General features: G+C 37.9%; 1 protein-coding gene across 1 annotated transcript in view; it reads right to left on the minus strand.

Moving 5' to 3' along the window:
* The window catches only part of PTPRR (protein tyrosine phosphatase receptor type R), a 297,932-nt gene that overhangs the window by 251,880 nt on the left and 26,595 nt on the right, over window positions 1-19,457 (minus strand). The window contains exon 2 of the mRNA XM_017867504.1: window positions 14,401-14,699. Coding sequence (XP_017722993.1) covers window positions 14,401-14,699 — 299 coding nt within the window. The remainder of the gene's footprint in view (window positions 1-14,400; window positions 14,700-19,457) is intronic.

Raw genomic sequence — 19,457 nt, forward strand, 5'->3', positions numbered from 1 at the left:
CACATATACACCATGGAATACTATGCAGCCATAAAAAGGATAAGTTCATGTCCTTTGTAGGGACATGGATGCAGCTGGAAACCATCATTCTGAGCAAAGTATCGCAAGGACAGAAAACCAAACACCACACATTCTCACTCATAGGTGGGAACTGAACAATGAGAACACTTAGACACAGGGGGGGGAACATCACACACCCAGGCCTGTCGGGGGATGGAGGGAGGGGGAAGGGGGGAGGGATAGCATTAGGAGATATACCTAATGTAAATGATGAGTTAATGGGTGCAGCACACCAACATGGCACATGTATATATATGTAACAAACCTGCACGTTGTGCACATGTACCCTAGAACTTAAAGTATGTATATATGTGTGTGTATGTGTATAGAACTTAAAGGCAAATCACTACATTATTTACTTCAAAAAAAATTTAGGTGAAATGAATGAGTCGGATCTAGAAGTAGGTGATAAGAGGTGAACATATGGCAAGTGTTAGGTAGCACATTCTGGTTGATGGAAAAGATGTTTGGGCTCTCAGCAGATAAGAGTAGCAGTTGGGTGTCTCACAAGAAGGTGGACCATGGTGACATGAAAAGCTACCAGCAGGTAGAAGTGGGCTGGCTGTGAGATCCAAAGTTCAAAGTCAAAACTAGTAAGAAGGCAGGTTTCCAGTCTCAGAGGAACTGAAGTGCCAGTTGGCTCAACAAAGCAGACACTCAGGCAGGGAAGATGAGGTAACTAGAAATGGAATGTAAGTAGGGCTTTGGTCAGACCAGCACATGTGGCTGTGTAGGCTGTGTGATGCACAGCTCCAGGGAATGCCATTTACTTAAACTGCAGCATGAAGGGTACCTCCTAAATTTGTCCAAGGCAAGAAGCCCATTCAGTTCTAAGATTTACTCCAAAATCAGAGTAGATCAGCAACAGAATTGAAAAGCCTGTCAATTATCATCATGCTTGTCCCCACTACCAACACCACAACCATGATAACTGACATAATCACGATTCAGTGTGCTTTACACATTCACTGATGCCAGAAAGAATCAAATGAGGTATCCAGGTCAGGTATTATAATTACCATTAAAATGAAGAAACAAAGACTCAGAAATGTTCATTGATTTTTCCCACAATCTCAAAGGCAGTCTGTAGTATAATAGGCACATGAACCCAGCATGTCTACTTCCAAAACCATTCTGTTACCACTGCCTCAAGCTGCTCACATTAGGGAGGAGAACTGGTTCCCAACATTAAGATTGGACTGACATTGGGGCCTGCTGAGCAATAAGCCAAACAGATCATTAGTATATTGTAATTCTATCTTAAGCAATATAGTTTCTTGTTTTTTTCATGCTCAATGGATAAACAGTTTCTCCCTGTAAGGGGAGTTCTTGCTGTGTAGTATTCAGACTCAACTTGTCCACACTGATTGCTATTTTGGTGTAGTGACTGTTTAGACAGAATATGTTACAGAAAAGATTTGTGGCAGCTTGCAAAAACATGCATAATACAAAATATAATTGAATAAAAGGTAAGGAAATAAAAAAATTAAATTAGAGGAAAAATGAGTGAAGAAAAGAAAACATCCAGCCAAGAATGAGGTTAGTTCACAAAATAAATAAGGCACTCAGTAAAGGTCTCTGTATTTGTTAGACCTAAACCACAATTTTGGCCCTCAGCTTTTTAGCAGTCAAAGGAAAGAAAATAATCATGATTCTCAGCGTTTAAAAGATATAATCACCAGCCAACCAATGGCTTAGGAGAAACACAAGTATTCTGGGTACTGAGGCCAGAAAGATACATTTTTCATTGTTCCATATAATGCTAATAATAACAGTCAATTTTTATAAGGATCTTAGTATGTGTCAAGAGTGATGCTAAGTGCTTTCAATACCTTATCTCATTCAATTCCCACAATTCCATAGGATGAGTATTATGAGTATCTTTTTTTTTTTAATAAACAAGGAAACTGAAATACTAGATGCTAACTTAATCATTGAAGGAAACACAATCAATTAGTAAATGCCTAATTTGGGATCCTAACACAGTTCTGCTGACTCCAAAGTTATTCTACCACACAGCTTCTAATTATACCTTGATTTACTCTCCAAGTATCTCTGAATATCTAACAGAACCCTTCAATATCCAGCATAAGGTAGTCCCCACGGTTTTCTCCCTGCCACGTGGCTTTGTTTTGTTTTCTTCATTGCACTTAGCATTATCCGAAATTATCATGTTCATTTGTTTGTTTTGTTGTTTGTCTTTCTTCAATTAGAACATAAACTACACAGCTGCAAGGATCTTGTTACTCTTGTTCCCTATTGTATCCCTAGAGTCTATTGTACTGCTTAGAATTCAGTAGCAATTCAATATTTTTTTTGAATGAATGAATGTTTCAAGGAGCAAGAATTCAGTGACCATTCGAAATCTTTACACATCTGTGAAGTCCATTGTCCTTACTTATTTCTAGTTCCTTACAGATATTACTTACAGATTCTCAAGTCTCCATGACTTATTTATGCTCCTCACCAGAATGTATTGTTTCCTTTAACCTGGCTATTTTTAATAATCCAGCTTGGCATAGACTTGATTTTATCAATTTGATTTTTTATTTTAAAAGTTACACTTAACATATAGATGATATCATCACTTGTAATACACGAAAAACATTTTTTAATTCATTTTCTCACACACAATGATTGCTGATTATTTAAAGCCTATATCCAAAGAGTTTGCCTAGCAGCCCATTCAAGTAGATTTTGTTATACGCTGTCTAAAATTTCCTATTTAAAAACAGACCAGCTTCAAAAAAAGAAACAGAAATGAACTTGATGGCTCAAGGCACATAGAAACAACATGTACTTGTTCAGGTTAAAAACCATAATTCTGGTTGCCATGTTCTCAGGCAGGAAAAATAAACAAATTCTTAAATAATGCAGCTTCACTACGTCAGCAATGGGAGCATGAAATAATTAGAGGAAACTTAGCTGTAAGACAGATTCCTCACCATGGTCATCCTAATACATATTATTCTCAGTATTCTCTAAGTCCTTCAGGCTGTCTTGGAATTTGCATCAACTGGCTGTCATGTTCAGAGAGGAGGGCAAACATATCTCTCACACACAACTCTTCCCATAACTGTAGAAATTGTTTGTGAACGTTTGGCCTATCCCCTCAAAAATGGGCCTTTTCACTGGAAGTTATTTGCTGCTAGCTTAGTGTTTCAGTCAAAAGCCTCAACCATGTGAAAATGTAGGCCAAACAGAAAGATATCTAAGTTGGTAATGTTCTCCTGACTTTGCTAGACTCAAAGGGTCCAAATACGTCATCTAGTAAGGAAAGAAACAACTTGAGATATGAATATTGGCTGGATTATATTTTCATCCTTCAAAAACAAAATTTAGAAAATGGCTTAAGTGAAGATTCTGACCAATCTTCTTTATGAAAGGACAATTATAAATAGCTATGGTGACAACATGCATATTTGTATTTCTGAAGTCATTCTGACACAATGAATAGATTCAACAGCGAGAAGAAGCAAATCTATTTGAAATAGTTCTCTTATAATAAGCGTAAGGAAATGATATTTTCTTTTTAATTGGAAGGTGGAGAGTTGAACATTTCCTATATTTGTTTTCTCTTCTAAAGTATTGGGTGTTTATTGTGTCTGACACAGCCTTTGCGTTATGCTGTTGGATTTGTTGTTTAGTTTCATACTGATAACTCTATCACCAATCTTCTTCAACCTGGTTAAAGGTTTTTATTCTGTCACCCGTGGCTGGACCACTGAATCCTACATCCACATCTTTCTTTCCAAACTCCAAGAAGCAAATTGAAATCTAATCCTGTGCAAGAGAAAGTGAAGAGATCTCCAAAGCTAGAAGCTTTGTCATTAAGTATGTACACTGGCTTAGCCCTGGAGGTATTTCCTTTTGGAACTATTCCTTTACTTGTTATTGCTGATTCCAAGATTCTTTGCACCCCATCACTAGCTATGATAAATAGGAGGAGTGATGGTCAGAATCTGTATCCTAAGTCACTGCCATGACTGCTACCCAGCCCCTGGGTTCCCAGAGGATATAGAACACCAAGAACACTCTAGACTAAAACATCACCAGGAGAGCCACCCTTATCATACTAAACACGTTGGAGAAAAGTGAGAAACAAGAAATAAGAGTCAAGCAGGCCAGTCCTGCAAGACCCAAGAGTTTGCCTCTGTGTTTACATTTATTTATAAACTTTATTCTCCCATAGTGACTGGGGATATAATGATTGAATAAGACCCATTTTTAAAAAAATTTGCCAAAATCTTCATCTGAAACCTATTGCTGTTCTTCCTTGATAGGCATTTTCTAACGTTTAGACTTATATTACTTGTTGCCAACACCCAAAGAGGCTTCATATCCTCAAGTGTTTGTAAGCTCCAGATCCTCACCTATTCTGCTACTGGTTTGAGTCCCAGTTATATTAACGAGTTACTTTGATCTGTACCTTGCAATAACATTTCTCTCCCTATAGTTACTATTTATTGAGTGTTCATTGCACTAGGCAACATGTAAGAGTATTCAATGTATTTTATCATTTAATCTATATACCTCTATGAAGTTGGTAATTTTAATCCTCCCATTTAAAAGATAATGAAGGCTGGGTGAAGTGGCTCATGCCTGTAATCCCCGCACTTTGGGAGGCCAAGGCTGGGTGGCAGGAGTTTAATACCAGCCTGGTCAACATAGTGAAACCCTGTTTCTACTAAAAATACAAAAATTAGCCGAACCTAGTGGTGGGTGCCTGTAAACCCAGCTACTGGGGAGGCTGAGGCAGGAGAATCACTTGAACCTAGGAGGTGGAGGTTGCAGTGAGCTGAGATTGCGCCATTGCACTCTAGCCTGGGTGACAAGAACAAAACTCCATCTCAAAAGACAACGTTAAAAAAGATAATGAAACACAGACTTACTAAGTCACAAAAGTCACATAAAAATCAGAGGGGAAACAGCAAGGATTTGAGCCAAACACTATTATGCTATAGCTATTTTTGAACTACTTCCAATGTTTTCACCACTCTAACCACTTTTCTGGTAAGCCAAATGATTACCTGAGTGTGGATAATATCTTAACAATAACAGTATCTTCACACAGCTTAAGCTATAGCCTTGGCTTATTTTGACAATTTCTCCACATTCCCCCCAAATTCTCTCCTTTAACCTGCAGATAATCTCTTTCTTTTCGGTTCAAGTACTTAAGAACTATTGTGTGCCAAGGACTATACTAAGTTAAATGAAAAGCCCCGTGCTTTTCATTTTTTGAGTTTTTTTAAATGTCAGTAGAAACCATGCTACCTTATTAAAATACTGAATTTTATTTCACATGTCACAATAATGTCACAGCCAGATCTGGGGTCTTATACCCTCCCAGGAAAGAAATGAAAGGATTAGTTAGGAGGCAGACTTTGATTGTCATGAAAATCTAATATTTGGCTGAAATCTTTTGAGTGGTCAAGATTGCCAGAAGAATTTATGCAATGAAGCTCCTACATTCCCATCTGTTCCTTCTCTGTGTTGGTCCTCTTTCTACTTCTGCCACAGTGATAGCTTATTCTATTCTATTCTTTCCCTCTGTCTGCATTCTCTCATCCACTCATACAGTGTTAACTGCCAGGCGTGGGTCTGTGGATATCTCCCAGGTCTAAAGCTTTGACTGTGACCTGTCTGAACTCTAGACTCACATTCCAATTGTAGACTACCTCTGTGAGTTAAGCTTCTTAACTTTGCCCAGGGAGAGAACCTTCTAGGTACTTTTAGCTTTTGTATTTTTCCTAAAGCAAGAGAAAGAAACACGTTGTTTCTACCACCTGAGTCATAGGGATCACAGTGAGAAAACTAAAGCATTTTGCTAAGTGGTGCCAATCCCATCACTCAGGAGCAGGGCCAAATGCCCAGAAAGCCCAGTATAATTAGCCATTAGCAGTGAGATTTTTAACTGAACTACTGAACAGTAACAAGATAGTAAGCATGATTTACAGGCATTTATGATTACAGATAAGTAGACAAAGAAGGAAAGAAAGAAATGGGGACAAAGTCATTAACAAAAGACACACGGGAGAATGGTTCTTAACAACTGGAAAATCAAAGAAAATTTTAGAGAGAACTGAAAGCTCCAAGTAAATATTTGCTCCAAAGAAAACATACTATTTTTGTTTATCTGCAGATCCCATTTTTTGACATTATTGTGGAAATTTTGGATTAAAAAAGGTTTTTTGCCGGGTGCGGTGGTTCACGCCTGTAGTCCCAGCACTTTGAGAGGCCAAGGCGGGAGGATCACGAGGTCAGGAGATCGAGACCATCCTGGCTAACATGGTGAAACCCTGTCTCTATTAATAAAATAAATAAATAAATAAATAAATAAGCAAGCTGGGCATGGTGGCAGGTGCCTGTAGTCCCAGCTACTCAGGAGGCTGAGGCCGGGGAATGGCGTGAACCCGGGAGGCGGAGCTTGCAGTGAGCTGAGATAGCGCCACTACACTCCAGCTTAGGCAACAGAGCAAGACTCTGTCTCAAAAAGAAAAAAGAAAAAAGAAAAAAAAAAAAGTTTTTTCTGGCTCCAACATAAAGAGGAACAGCACTGTCCTTCTTCCTCTAAGGTAAGTTCTGAAATAGAATGTTTTGTATCTTCTAATCAGAACATTCTCTTTTTTGGTTCTGTTTACTCCTTTGGCTATTTTAAATATTTCACCTTACTGAAGAATTAAGGTCTAAGATCTATGAAATGCACATAATTTGCCTAAATGAAAAAAATTAGACCCTATACTGCAATTATATAAAGAGTTTATAAAGAAAGTAGCTTTCCCTGAGATAAGCTCACCAAATTCTCTCAGTAATATTAATTGGGCAGTTGCTTCGAAAATAATACTATATTTGATATAGTCATCATCATTTATGTCTCCTTCTCAGGATGAGTGGCCTTAAATCAATGACTGTATTGGAAATATAAGTCAATCTATAAAACTGAAAGCTACTATACAATGAAATTTTTAGCAGCTGTTAAAAGTGATGCTGTACAAAGAGAATGACTTGGAAAGCCATCCATAATGTAAACATATAAACTAAGTAAAAAATTATAAAGCACATATATGCAGATTTCATACTTTTGTAAAAAATATATGCATACCTGTACATAGAAAAGGATATATAGAGAGAGCAAGATGACCTTGGTTATCTAACAGTTAAGGATGGTTTTTTGTTTTGTTTTTTGAGATGGAGTCTCATTCTATTGCCCAGGCTGGAGTGTGGTGGTGTGATGTCCGCTCACTGCAAGCTACACCTCCTGGGTTCACGCTATTCTCCTGCCTCAGCCTCCCGAGTAGCTGGGACTACAGGCGCCCGCCATCACACCCGGCTAATTTTTTGTATTTTTAGTAGAGACGGGGTTTCACCGTATTAGCCAGGATGGTCCCAATCTCCTGACCTCGTGATCCACCAGCCTCGGCCTCCCAAAGTGCTGGGATTACAGGCATGAGCCACCACGCCCGGCTGGTTAAGGATGGTTTTTATTTCCCCTTTTCCGTATCTAAAGTTTCTAAATATTCCACAACTACATGAAAATGTGTAATTTTTTGAATCAGAACAAAAATATTACTAAATTATTCCCTGCCCATTCATTGCACCTGGAGAGCAGGGCCTATCTTTAGTAATGACAATCAATTAAACCAGCTCTCTTTTAAGACTTGATTCGTCCTAATATTGAGTGTATATGATCCCAAACAGGCAGACACACTGAGTGGTCCAGGGTTGTAACCTCATACAGACATTGCTAAGGCTTAGCCTCTAGCTTTTCCAGACTGCATTCCAGCATCTTCCTTGCTGCTTTAATAGCTAGAAATGGTGAAAAGCAACAGATGGTGACAGTTATGACTGTCAGGATGCCAAGCTCAAGAACGGAATTTCTACTTCAAGAGTATTGTGCAAGGATACAGTAATAGCTGGGGAAATCTAAGCATGAAACTTTCTGCATTGCAAGTCTGGCGATTATATAAGAAGGTGATTATATAAGATCTTATAATTTAATAGGAAGCATTAACATTAGGTTAAGAGAAGAACAAAAGTTCAACCAAACTTCTGGAGTAGATCATTGAATTTCTTTTCTAGACTTTCTTAAAATAAAATCTAACTGGAAACTGTATTTTATTTTTTATTTGTATCTGTGAAATGGCTACTGTGGATCCTTTAAGTCAAGTCAAATGATTCTGAATCCTGGAAATAGATTAAGCAATCATCAATATTCATTGCTAGCTATTTTACATTTGCTATTGAAAGGTTACAGATGCAAAACAAGTATATTTTTAATGGAATTTCCACTCTAGGTAGGGAGATAAAATGTAAAACAAGATCGTATGATAATAGGTAATTAAGTGTTAAAATTATGTACTCAATCATATTTTCTTGATAATGAGATGTACTATTTAATTACAAGCTTTTGAATTGTGTTTTTTTTGGCATCAACTCATTCTTTCTCAAATAAATAGTTATGAGCCCCTATATCATTGTGGTCACTGGAAATATAGCAGGAACAAAATAGAAAAATCTCAACTTTGTGGAATATACATTATAACTGGGGAAGAAAGAGACATAAAAGGTATTAGCTAGAAGCACTTCATAAGGACTACGAAGAAAAATAATGCAGGCAGGTGGACATAAATGTCTTTGGAAGCTGTAAACAGTGTCACTCTGGCTAGGTGTAAGACAGCTCCCTCCTCCTTTCAGTGATGGTATATGTTCCCAATGTTTATTTTCTTTTTGGTTTTACATTTCTACTTTTGAAATTTGTTCCTGAAAACTATCCAAACTGTCTGTTAAAAATTTAAGTAGGGGTTAGGCACAGTATCTCATGCCTGTAATCCCAGCACTTTGGGAGGCCGAGGCAGGTAGATCACTTGAGGTCAGGAGTGTGAGACCAGCTGGGCCAACATGGTGAAACCCCATCTCTACTAAAAAGACAAAAAATTTAGCTAGGCATGGTGGTGCATGCCTGTAGTCCCAGCTACTTGAGAGGCTGAGGCAGGAGAATCGCTTGAGCCCAGGAGGTGAAGGTTGCAGTGAGCCGAGATCGCACCACTGCACTGCAGCTTGGGCAACAGAGCAAGACTGTCAAAAAAAAAAAAAAAAAATTAAGTAATAAGGTGAAGAAAAAAGTAGGAAATTTACTGCAGGTTGAGGTTAAAAAATGCAATAAAAAAAATTCATCATCTCAGTGTCTAAAACAACTGCATTCTATTATTTGACATTTATTTATTAATTTAAAAATAATTAATGAGCCTTCATTATGTGCTAGACACAAGATTTACAGGAAGTGTGTTATTCTAGGCAGAACAGCAAGGATAAAGTTCCTGATTAAGGCAGGAATAGGCTTGCTGTCCTGAGGAAGAGAGAAAGCCAGAGCAGTTTGCAAGGAGTCAAGGAGAGGTGGAGTGGTGGGAGATGGACTCAGAGACACAGGGATAGGCCAGGTTGTGTGCTATGCTTCCTAAACCTCTGAAAACCCAAGTATCCTCCAGAATGCTTCCTGAATGCATTGATTCCTGGGATCCATCCCAGAACTATGGAATCAGAATCCTTAGGCAAGAGTTCTGGGGATCTTGGATCCCAGGTGATGTAGGATGTAGGACATGGGAAAATGTTTGAATTTTAGTTCAATCGCAATGAAAAGGCAGTCGTGAATGTGTGTGTGTGTGTGTGTGTGTGTGTGTGTGTGTGTGTGTGGTGTGGTGTGATATGATCTGATTCAAACTTTCTGCAGATCACTATAACAAAAATGGGAAAGAATGGATAGTGACCAGTTTGTAGCATGTTCCAATAATTTATGAGGGAAAGAAAAGCAAAGAATCAAACAGAGATAATAGTTTTGTTGTTGCCATAGACTTGCTGTAACAATTATATGAGATAATACTTGCATAGTTCTTAGTATACTATCAATGTTTTACGCTTAGCAAAAAATAATTTACTTATCACTATCGTGATTTTTTGTTTTGTTTTGTTTTGCCAGAAAGCTATTCAATTGTGCCAGTCTCACATGGCCAATACTCTTTTCCCACTCACTTGTGATGCCTCCCTTATCATTCTTTAATTTCTCATTTGGACTCAGATTGCTCTCTGATTTCTCCTTTTCCATTTGTAAATTTCCATGCATGTATTTTCAATAGTTGTTGTTTAACCAATCTCCTTGTATTGCAACTTTTAAAATCAGATTGATTATCTTAGGGCTTTATATGCATCCATCTAGGAACTTGGTACAGGTGTTCTGGGACTGTATTGAAGCACATCTGAGTCACACCTCACATTATAGTAGACTTGTGCATTTCACCAATTTAGTATTTTGGACTTGGTATTACATTTACTATTTTGATCCCTTATGCCCTTAACACATATTAATTCAAAAAATTTCCCAAAGCCTGTATTTGAACCATGATTTCTGTGAGTTTGCCCAACATGAGCAAGTCACTTAGCTCAAGAATAAGCCTAGACATCTGCTTCTCCATAGCTCAGCACAGACCTATTGTCCCTACTATATGAGTAATCACTGTCAAGAAGTATACAGGCTACTGTAGTTTTTCACAAATTTGAGACTTTTCAGAGTCAAAATATAATGAACCCAATAGGTTGTATTAAAGCATAGTCCTCATTGGCAAACAGTCTGAATTTTAAGACATATCCCAGCAATCTTAACTTTCTCGTATGTCAGGAGAAATGTTAACTGTTGATTGAATCATATCTAAAGCTAAATATACTACAAAAGTGTTGGTATTTGAACCAATAAATTTTCTCCAGTTTGGGTTGGATTTGTCATCACTTGTGACAAAGTATTCCTCACCAATACATCTTCCATGACATGGCTGAATTCTGTTGATATGTACATAGACTAAGCCCATCCTTTGAGTAATCCACTATACAAATATAAAATTATAATTAAACCAATTTGTCTATTGCAAAAGTGTCCAACAGTTATTTATTCACATCACACAGTAAATGCTACAAAATGTATTTACTGTGGCAAAGCAGTGAGAGAGCTGGACTTTCAAAGCCCTTCAAATAATGTCTAGAGATTATTACTTTACCTATAAGATGAATCTCAAAAGGTAGTCAACAGGAGAACAAAGCTGAGGTATGCCATAAACCTGAGTTTAGAATGTAATTAAAACCCATAGATATCACAAGTTTTGGCTTTAATAGCTTTCTAAGTCAAATACCTGATAAAAGTATTTGCAAAGAATATTCTGTGTCACAGAAACAATAGAATGTCTATGTGTTGATCTGGGTGAATGGTGAGGAAGACAAGAAGTTTTAGGATTCTAGGATCTCAAGGAGAGGATCACAAGCCCCTGGAAACTCACCACCGTCTTCCCATGTGCTCACAGAATGCTTCCCGCTTCCCTAAAAGTTGCCACTGTATCCTCTCCTCCCTTCTCCCCCCTTCTTTTTCCCTTCGCTCCTTGACTCCTTTCCTTCCCCTGCTGCTGCTCCTCCTCTTTCTTCTCCTCCCTCTTCTTCTCCTTTCCTTTATTTTTCTTTCCCACAAGTCCATGTAACAGAGTAGATCATAATCTTCCCATTTCCATGCCCTTTCACTGATGTAAAAAACCGCCCCTTATATTCCCAAGCCTTACTAGTCCCCAGTTTGCTCAGATTCTGGCCAGGCTAGAACATTCTTCACTCAGCAGCCTATGCTGAACTGAAATGGCCTGTAGTTGCTACCATTCCACCACTTTCACTTGCACCTCTGGGTTCCCTCCTTCCTGGTGTTGTGGCCTTGTGTCTTGACAAATATCCTGGGGATCCAGTGACAAGAGCTACGGATTTTATAGCACACTTTTATCTAAAGCCGTATTTTTTTCCTCTTACCATAGCACTGACCTTGAGGCATTCATATCCTCTCTACATTGTACTTGCACAGAAATCCTAATAACAGCTTAATTGAGTTTCCGGAACATAGTTAGCATTATTTGGGATGAGCATTCTAATTGTGCTGTACTCTCCTTGTAACAAATAAACTATAAATTTTCCTGATTACTAATAAAAAGAAGAAAGAGGAAAAAATTCATTTGTGGACAAATGCTCTTATGAAATGCTTTGTGGCGGCAATTGGGAATCAGGAAGAGAGGAGAGACACATGTAACTTTCATATCCTTTTTAAATGTAGCATTCTAAAACTCACTCTCAATATTTGAAACAAGAAAGAGAAAAAGTATTGGAGGAGGAATGCTTGATCCTTCCTTCTGAGCTAGGAAGTCTTAGAAGTTACATATAAATTTTAGAGGTTGAGTGTAGCTTTTTACCCTGGCTGGAAAAAAAAAATGCCAATTTCTCCAGTTCAAGATACTGATAGTCATGAACACAGTCTATTTGAGTATAAATTCAGTCTCAAAATAATTCTTAGTACCACTACAATGTCCCTCAAACAAGGTCTGCATTGATATATGTGTTTCATACACATGTACACACGATATGCACAAATACATAAATTATTCCGTTAAAGTCATTATGCTGCCCCAGAATACATCCCTTGCTTCCTGTATGCCCCATCCATATATCCATTTTCTGTATGGAATGCATCTTCAAATCAGCTGATATTTAATTGCATCACCCCTTTGCTTTTTGAGGAAGCTAAACATTATTGATTTATTTAAAAAATAACCCTGCCTCCCCGGTTTTGCTGCTAAATCATCATGTACATAAGTAGTAAGTGGATTACCGGAAACATTAGAACTGGAAATTGGTGTTGCCAGCTACCAAAGCCACAGCATGGTTAGAGGCTAGATCAAAAGAGGCTAGGGAAAGTTAATGCAGCAAAATTGCCTACTGCCTCTATGTAATCATCACCCAAAAGAAAAAGCACAGCTTCTTCATGAATCTCCAAACCACAAATAAGCTGAAAGTGAAATGACCTGCCAGAATTCCTCATCGGTGCCTTTTATTGTCCATAATATCAAATTAACTGGACAGTACATGACATTACAAGATAGAACAAGCCTCTTGAACTGTAATTCACAGTGACTTTAAGAGTTGATGACTATGGATATATGATGGTCACTAGAGGAAACATCTCCCATGAGCCCTAGCATTAACAGGAGCATCTCCAGATACAGAGACATCATTGACATCATTTATCTTCACTGAATAAACACAGTACATAACTTTCACCTTCAGAACATCTGCTACTCATGTAAATGCAGAAAACTTGTTCAAGTATTTCAGGATGCCAAGTGAACCACATATTTTCTCTTAACAAGAGTTCATCTTGTGTTCTTAGCTTGTGATTTTTATTGAATTATTGATATTTCCCTCCAGACATTTTCCAAGCAAAACAGGAAACTGTATTCCATTTGTCTCTATTTCCAGATATTCCAAGGGGAACCTAGATCATAATAAATACTCAGCGTATGTTAGTTGAAAACATCGATGAATGGAACTTTGATTCTCAATACTAAGTAAAGTATACTATATGTAGTAGGTTAAAAAAAAATAAAGAAAAAAAAGAAGCTTGTTAAATTTAATTACATTTGGTGCATAGAGAAGTTGCCAAAATGCAAACATGGTTTCACTGAATTATCTTGGCCTCACAAATCAACTCATTTGATTATATTTTGGAGCAGAGATGCAATAACAACCATTTAACTACTGATTTATAGTTTCAGTGTGGATCCTCCTGATAAACCAGAGAGTAACTATAGTCCAAATAGGGTGCCAACCTCAGCATGTATTTAAACTATGATGCCTCCACAATTTGGGAACCTCTGATCTGGGTTATACAAGCAAGGGAACTTTAAGAACATAAGCAATGGGATCATTTTATCACTTTGATTAATAATGGTGCTTATCATTAATATCAGAAATATTATCTATCAACTACTCCCAACTCATTTTATTTGCTCCAGTGACAGAAAACTACTCTCCCTCTACCACACCTCTCCCTTTCAGTTGTCTCATTTATTGGCATTTGAGTCAAGTGACCAGAGGATCTTCAATAAGTACTATTTATTTACACAGGCTGAGACTAAGGCCTATCTGCTTAAAACAGATTCTCACAGAAGGCAGGAGGCTCAGCATAAGATATATTCAACTATAACTATATGGCCTTCCTAAAGTAATCTTTTATTCAAATATTTATTAAGCATCTACCATGTACCATGCATTCTGCTATGAGCAGAGGATACAGACAAGTTTTCTGATTTCATAAGAGGAAGAAAACAGACAATAGTCAAGTAACAAATTAGAAGTACCACAGAATAAGTGCTGTGGTACATAACCATTGGGATTCATTGACAACTATTCACAATCAGTGTTTTTCTTTTTTCAGGTATCAATGACAGGAAAGCATCAACATCAGCCTCAGCATCAGTTTAACATACTACTTACCACCACAATTACATTTGCTGCTGGGATTGGAAGATTTTCCACTTCAAGATCTTGACCATCCATGGCCAGCAGATTGACAGACGGGTCATATGCAGCTCTAGGAAATGCTGAATTGACAATCTGGTGGTGTTTGCTTACTTGAGCTTCGGAAGAAGAATGGTAGCTATGTCTATAGATTTTTTGTGGGGCTATATCCAGGCTCTTCTCAATGTCTTGTGAATGCTGATAAACGAATATCGGCTTCCCACTCTTCTTCTGATTAATTGCCAAAAAATGATCATTGTTTCCTGAAAAGCACCCTGAAAGAGGGAAGAAGCAGAAACAATATCAGAGACCCTATTTAGTAAGAGAGGTAGATATATCTGATGAAGAGACTTACCCTTTCTTGAGAGGCTTTAAGACTTGTGAAGGATTTAGGTTGGTCTCCATCTTTCTTTCTCTGCTTCATGATTCTTAACAAATAGAATACAACTGGTGGTATGAAGGCCTCTCAAAGACTTTAGGTGGATAGAAGTGGGTATACTTTGAAAAGTCCTATTTTCAGATATTCTGATGCCACTTTTACTAAGAAATTTCTTCCTTTGTCTACACCCATAGTTTCAATACCTAGTTGGGCTTCTATTCCTGGATGTCATATCTGCTGCTGAAATTATAAATATTTTTAACATATTTAAGCTTTCTTTAAATATAAGTATTTCCTACAATTCTTATTTCATACTTATTGCTTATATTACAATGAACAGTTTTCTTCACGCTTACAGAATATTTAAGCTCACATCTGAGTGTACTTATTGTGGTACCAGCTTTCAGTAGTCCAAACAATATCCATCCTGTCCTTACTTAGGTAAGTAATATGACCATCTAGATAGAGACTACATTTCTCTCAGTCTTCCCTGCAACTAAGCATTGCCATTTGATCAAGTTATAGCTATTGGAATGTGAGTAAACAGATGTTAGCAGAGATATGATATGGCCTTCCTTTCTACATTTCCTCCTTCGTGCTGGCAGAAATGCAGATGATCTGGTAGGAGTATGAGGTAGAAACCATGTGTCAAAGATGGTAGAGCACTAAGACAAAAGATTCTGATCCCTGATGAAAGTCAAACTACCATACCAACCTCACAGTTCCCACTCAGATGACTAGAGGAGAGAAAAACAATTGTCTATTCTTTTACCTGCTATTATTTTAAGTATCTTTGTTACAGCAATTGAATTTATTTAGTAACAAATACATTCATCTTTATTTCTTCTGTTAGATAAATATTCATTGCATATTTATGCAATGGTTTCTCCTGTTTGCTACTGGCCACAGGAGGAAATAGATAATACATATGAATCAAAAAGAATATTACTAGGTCAAATACCAATTAGAAAAGCAAACATGAGATCTGTTATATAACATAGTGCCTAGCAATGGTACCCCAGATTTTCCCTGGGTACTAATGCCTATGGTAACAAGTGCTGTCTTTTTACAAGAATTCTTCTCCAATCTCCTACTATTTTTATCTTTTACTTCCCAAATCATCCAAGGGTCTGCTCTTTGTTTTGTTTTGTTTTTCTTGCAAATTTCAGCTATTTACATGCCCAAATTCAATAGCATTATCATGGCAGATTTAGTCCTCATGCTACTGGGCATTGTACATTTCTCTATTTTCTCTTAGGTGAGAAACCCAAGTTCATTTATGCATACAATATACATTTTCCAAAGCACAGAATCATCCCTAAATGAGTGATATTGGAAAAGTAAACTAGGATGAAAATAGTATTTTATTTCTTAACCCCAAAGGAATAACTTCATTGTAGTGATATCAGATAGTTTCTCAGAGGGAAAGAAGAAAATTACTCTCCTTTCAGAAATGTAGACACTCTTCTAGGACACTACAATATTACTTAGCAAATTACTTTTTAGTAAAATACTAAACATACACCTTGTGGTCAGAAAGTTTACATACATCTAAAACATTTAGCACCATTTTCCATGAATAAAACAGTGATAAGAATAACAACATTGAGGCATCCGGTTCTGAATTCCATTATACTACATATGTTCTTAATGATAGTTTCATTTCCAAATCTAAGGAACTCATTTAATATGGAAAAATAACATGCACAATTATATAAAGGTCATCAATTGTCCAATCGTCATCTTTGGCAAACTATGGATGGCTTGATTGTTTAAAAAAGTTATGGTCTATTTAGCATGCTCAGAACTGAAGACATGATGATTAGTTTCCATTACTATTTCAGGATCCACATAAAATATAATTCAAGTGGTCTAAAAAGATAAAGCTACTGGTAACAGCAGATGATTCTCATACTATCTATTATATCATGGAATAAAGCACTTGGGCTAAAAAAAAAAACCTATCTTTATAATCTCACATGAAAGTTGAAGGGATATTGTTGAAACAGAGTTGCTGAAGATGGAAGACGTATATGTTGGTCACACAAGACTTGATGGAAAGCAAAGGCTATAAAAACTAGCAATTCCTCTACTCTGGATTCTCTATAAATGGTAAATAAAAAAGAAAAAAGCAGCTTAGAAGACTGGAGAAGGTAGATATCTGAAAAGAGGAGAAATAACTGACAAACTGAGTCAATTACACAAATATCTTCAATTTTTTTTTTATATATTACCAATCACACCAAGTCTTTTCAGAGCCACTTTATCTAAATAGCATAGATAAGTCCAGTTAACAAATGTGTGCTAAAATTGGCCTACCAAAAAAGGGACAAAATCTAAGTTGAAGTACAATTGAAACACAATTAAAATTTCCCAACCTTATCCACTTATCTGTGTGAATGAACTTAGTCCTGCCTTGTTCTTGAGTAATGAGTTCTAAGATAGCCACATAATATCAGGTGTCCTACCACAATCATTAGATACGAGAAAACATTTCATAGTGCTGTCCTTAGAGTCTCTGCATCGGAGCTACCTGGGACATGATGATGCAGTTTTTCAGACCCCAGCCTAGAACTACCAAAGCATAATCTCTGTAGATGTAGCCTAGGAATCTAGATTTATAATAGAATTCTTATATTCAAACTCTGATGTTTGAGGACTGCTGACCTAGTGTCTGGAATGAGTTTTGTATTTTCCATCCTCAAATGCTACCTCTCTACTGCCTCCTTCACTTCAGCTTTATGAACATACTCAAGTAAAAATTTTGGAAAAGTGAAGATTGAGATGCCAAGTTATCCATTAGTGAAGCCGTAATTCTAAAGCAGCCAACTGTCATAGCTCTTTTCCCTCTCTCTCCTATCAACACCTGCCCCTGGACTCAGATGCAGGTGTAGAAGTGCAAGAAACTCACTTCAAATATAATGATATAGATACACGTAAAGTGAAAGAGTGAAAAACAACATACCATGAAAACCTAATCAAAAGAAAGCGGGAGTGACTATATTAATATCAATTCAGCACAAACAAATTACCAAGGATAAAGAGGGACATTACATAATGACGGACATATGATGCAATGTACATAAGAATACATAATATTCCTAAATATATATGCATCAAAAAATGAGCTTAAAATTCATGGAGGAAAGCTGACAAAAATGAAAGGAGAAACAGGAAAATTCACAATTATCATTGGAGATTTTAACTGTTGCCTCTCAATAGTATGAGGAGACAGAAAAGGAGGAAAGGCAAGGTTGTACAAGAACACCACCATCAACCAACTGGATTTAATAGGTATTTACAGAACACACAACCAAAAACACCAGAATACACATTCTTTTCACATGCTTATGGGGTATTCATCAAGACAGATCATATACTGGGCCATAAAATAACACATTTTGAAAACTGAAATTATACAAAGTATACTCTTTGGCCATGAAGGAATTAAACTAGCAGTAACAGAAAGAAAATAACAATATTTCCAAAATTTGGAAATTAAAAAAAACACATTTCTAAATATCCATGAGCCAAGTGGTTCCAAGATGGCCAACCAGGAACAGCTCCAGGCTACAGCTCCAAGCATGAGTGACACAGAAGACAGGTGATTTCTGCATATCCAACTGAGGTACCGGGTTCGTCTCACTGGGGTGTATCTGACACTGGGGGCAGGACAGTGGGTGCAGCCCACCAAGCAAGAGCTGAAGCAGGGCAAGGCATCACCTCACCCAGGAAGGGGTAAGGGAATTCCCTTTCCTAACCAAGGGAAATTGTGACACACAGCACCTGGAAAATTGGGTCACTCCCACCCTAATACTGCGCTTTACCAAGGGTCTTAGCAAATGGCACACCAGGAGATTATATCCTGCGCCTAGCTCAGAGGGTCCCAGGTGCACAGAGCCTCCCTCATTGCTAGCATAGCAGTCTGAGATCTAACTGCAAGGTGGCAGCAAGGCTGGGGGAGGGGTGCCCACCATTGCTGAGGCTTGAGTAGGTAAACAAAGCCACCAGGAAACTCGAACTGGGTGGAGCCCACCACAGTTCAAGGAAGCCTGCCTGCCTCTGTAGACTCCACCTCTGGGGACAGGGTATAGCCAAACAAAAGGCAACAGAAACCTCTGCAGATTTAAATGACCCTGTCTGACAGCTTTGAAGAGAGTAATGGTTCTCCCAGCATGGAGTTTGAGATCTGAGAACGGACAGACTGCCTCCTCAAGTGGGTCCCTGACCCCTGAGTAGCCTAACTGGGAGGTAATGCCCAGTAGGGGCAGACTGACACCTCACACAGCTGGGTACCCCTCTGAGACGAAGCTTCCAGAGGAATGATCAGGCAGCAACATTTACTGTTCAGCAATATTCACTCTTCTGCAGCCTCTGCTGCTGATACCCAGGCAAACAGGGTCTGGAGTGGACCTCCAGCAAACTCCAACAGACCTGCAGCTGAGGGTCCTGACTGTTAGAAGGAAAACAAACAAACAGAAGGACATCCACACCAAAACCCCATCTGCATGTCACCATCATCAAAGACCAAAGGTAGATAAAACCACAAAGATGGGGAAAAAACAGAGCAGAAAAGCTGAAAATTCTAAAAATCAGAGTGTCTCTCCCCCTCCAAAGGAACACAGCTCCTTGCCAGCAATGGAACAAAGCTGGA

Source organism: Rhinopithecus bieti, unplaced genomic scaffold (genome assembly GCF_001698545.2).
Source record: "Rhinopithecus bieti isolate Rb0 unplaced genomic scaffold, ASM169854v2 scaffold_3874, whole genome shotgun sequence".
Classification (NCBI taxonomy): Eukaryota; Metazoa; Chordata; class Mammalia; order Primates; family Cercopithecidae; genus Rhinopithecus; species Rhinopithecus bieti.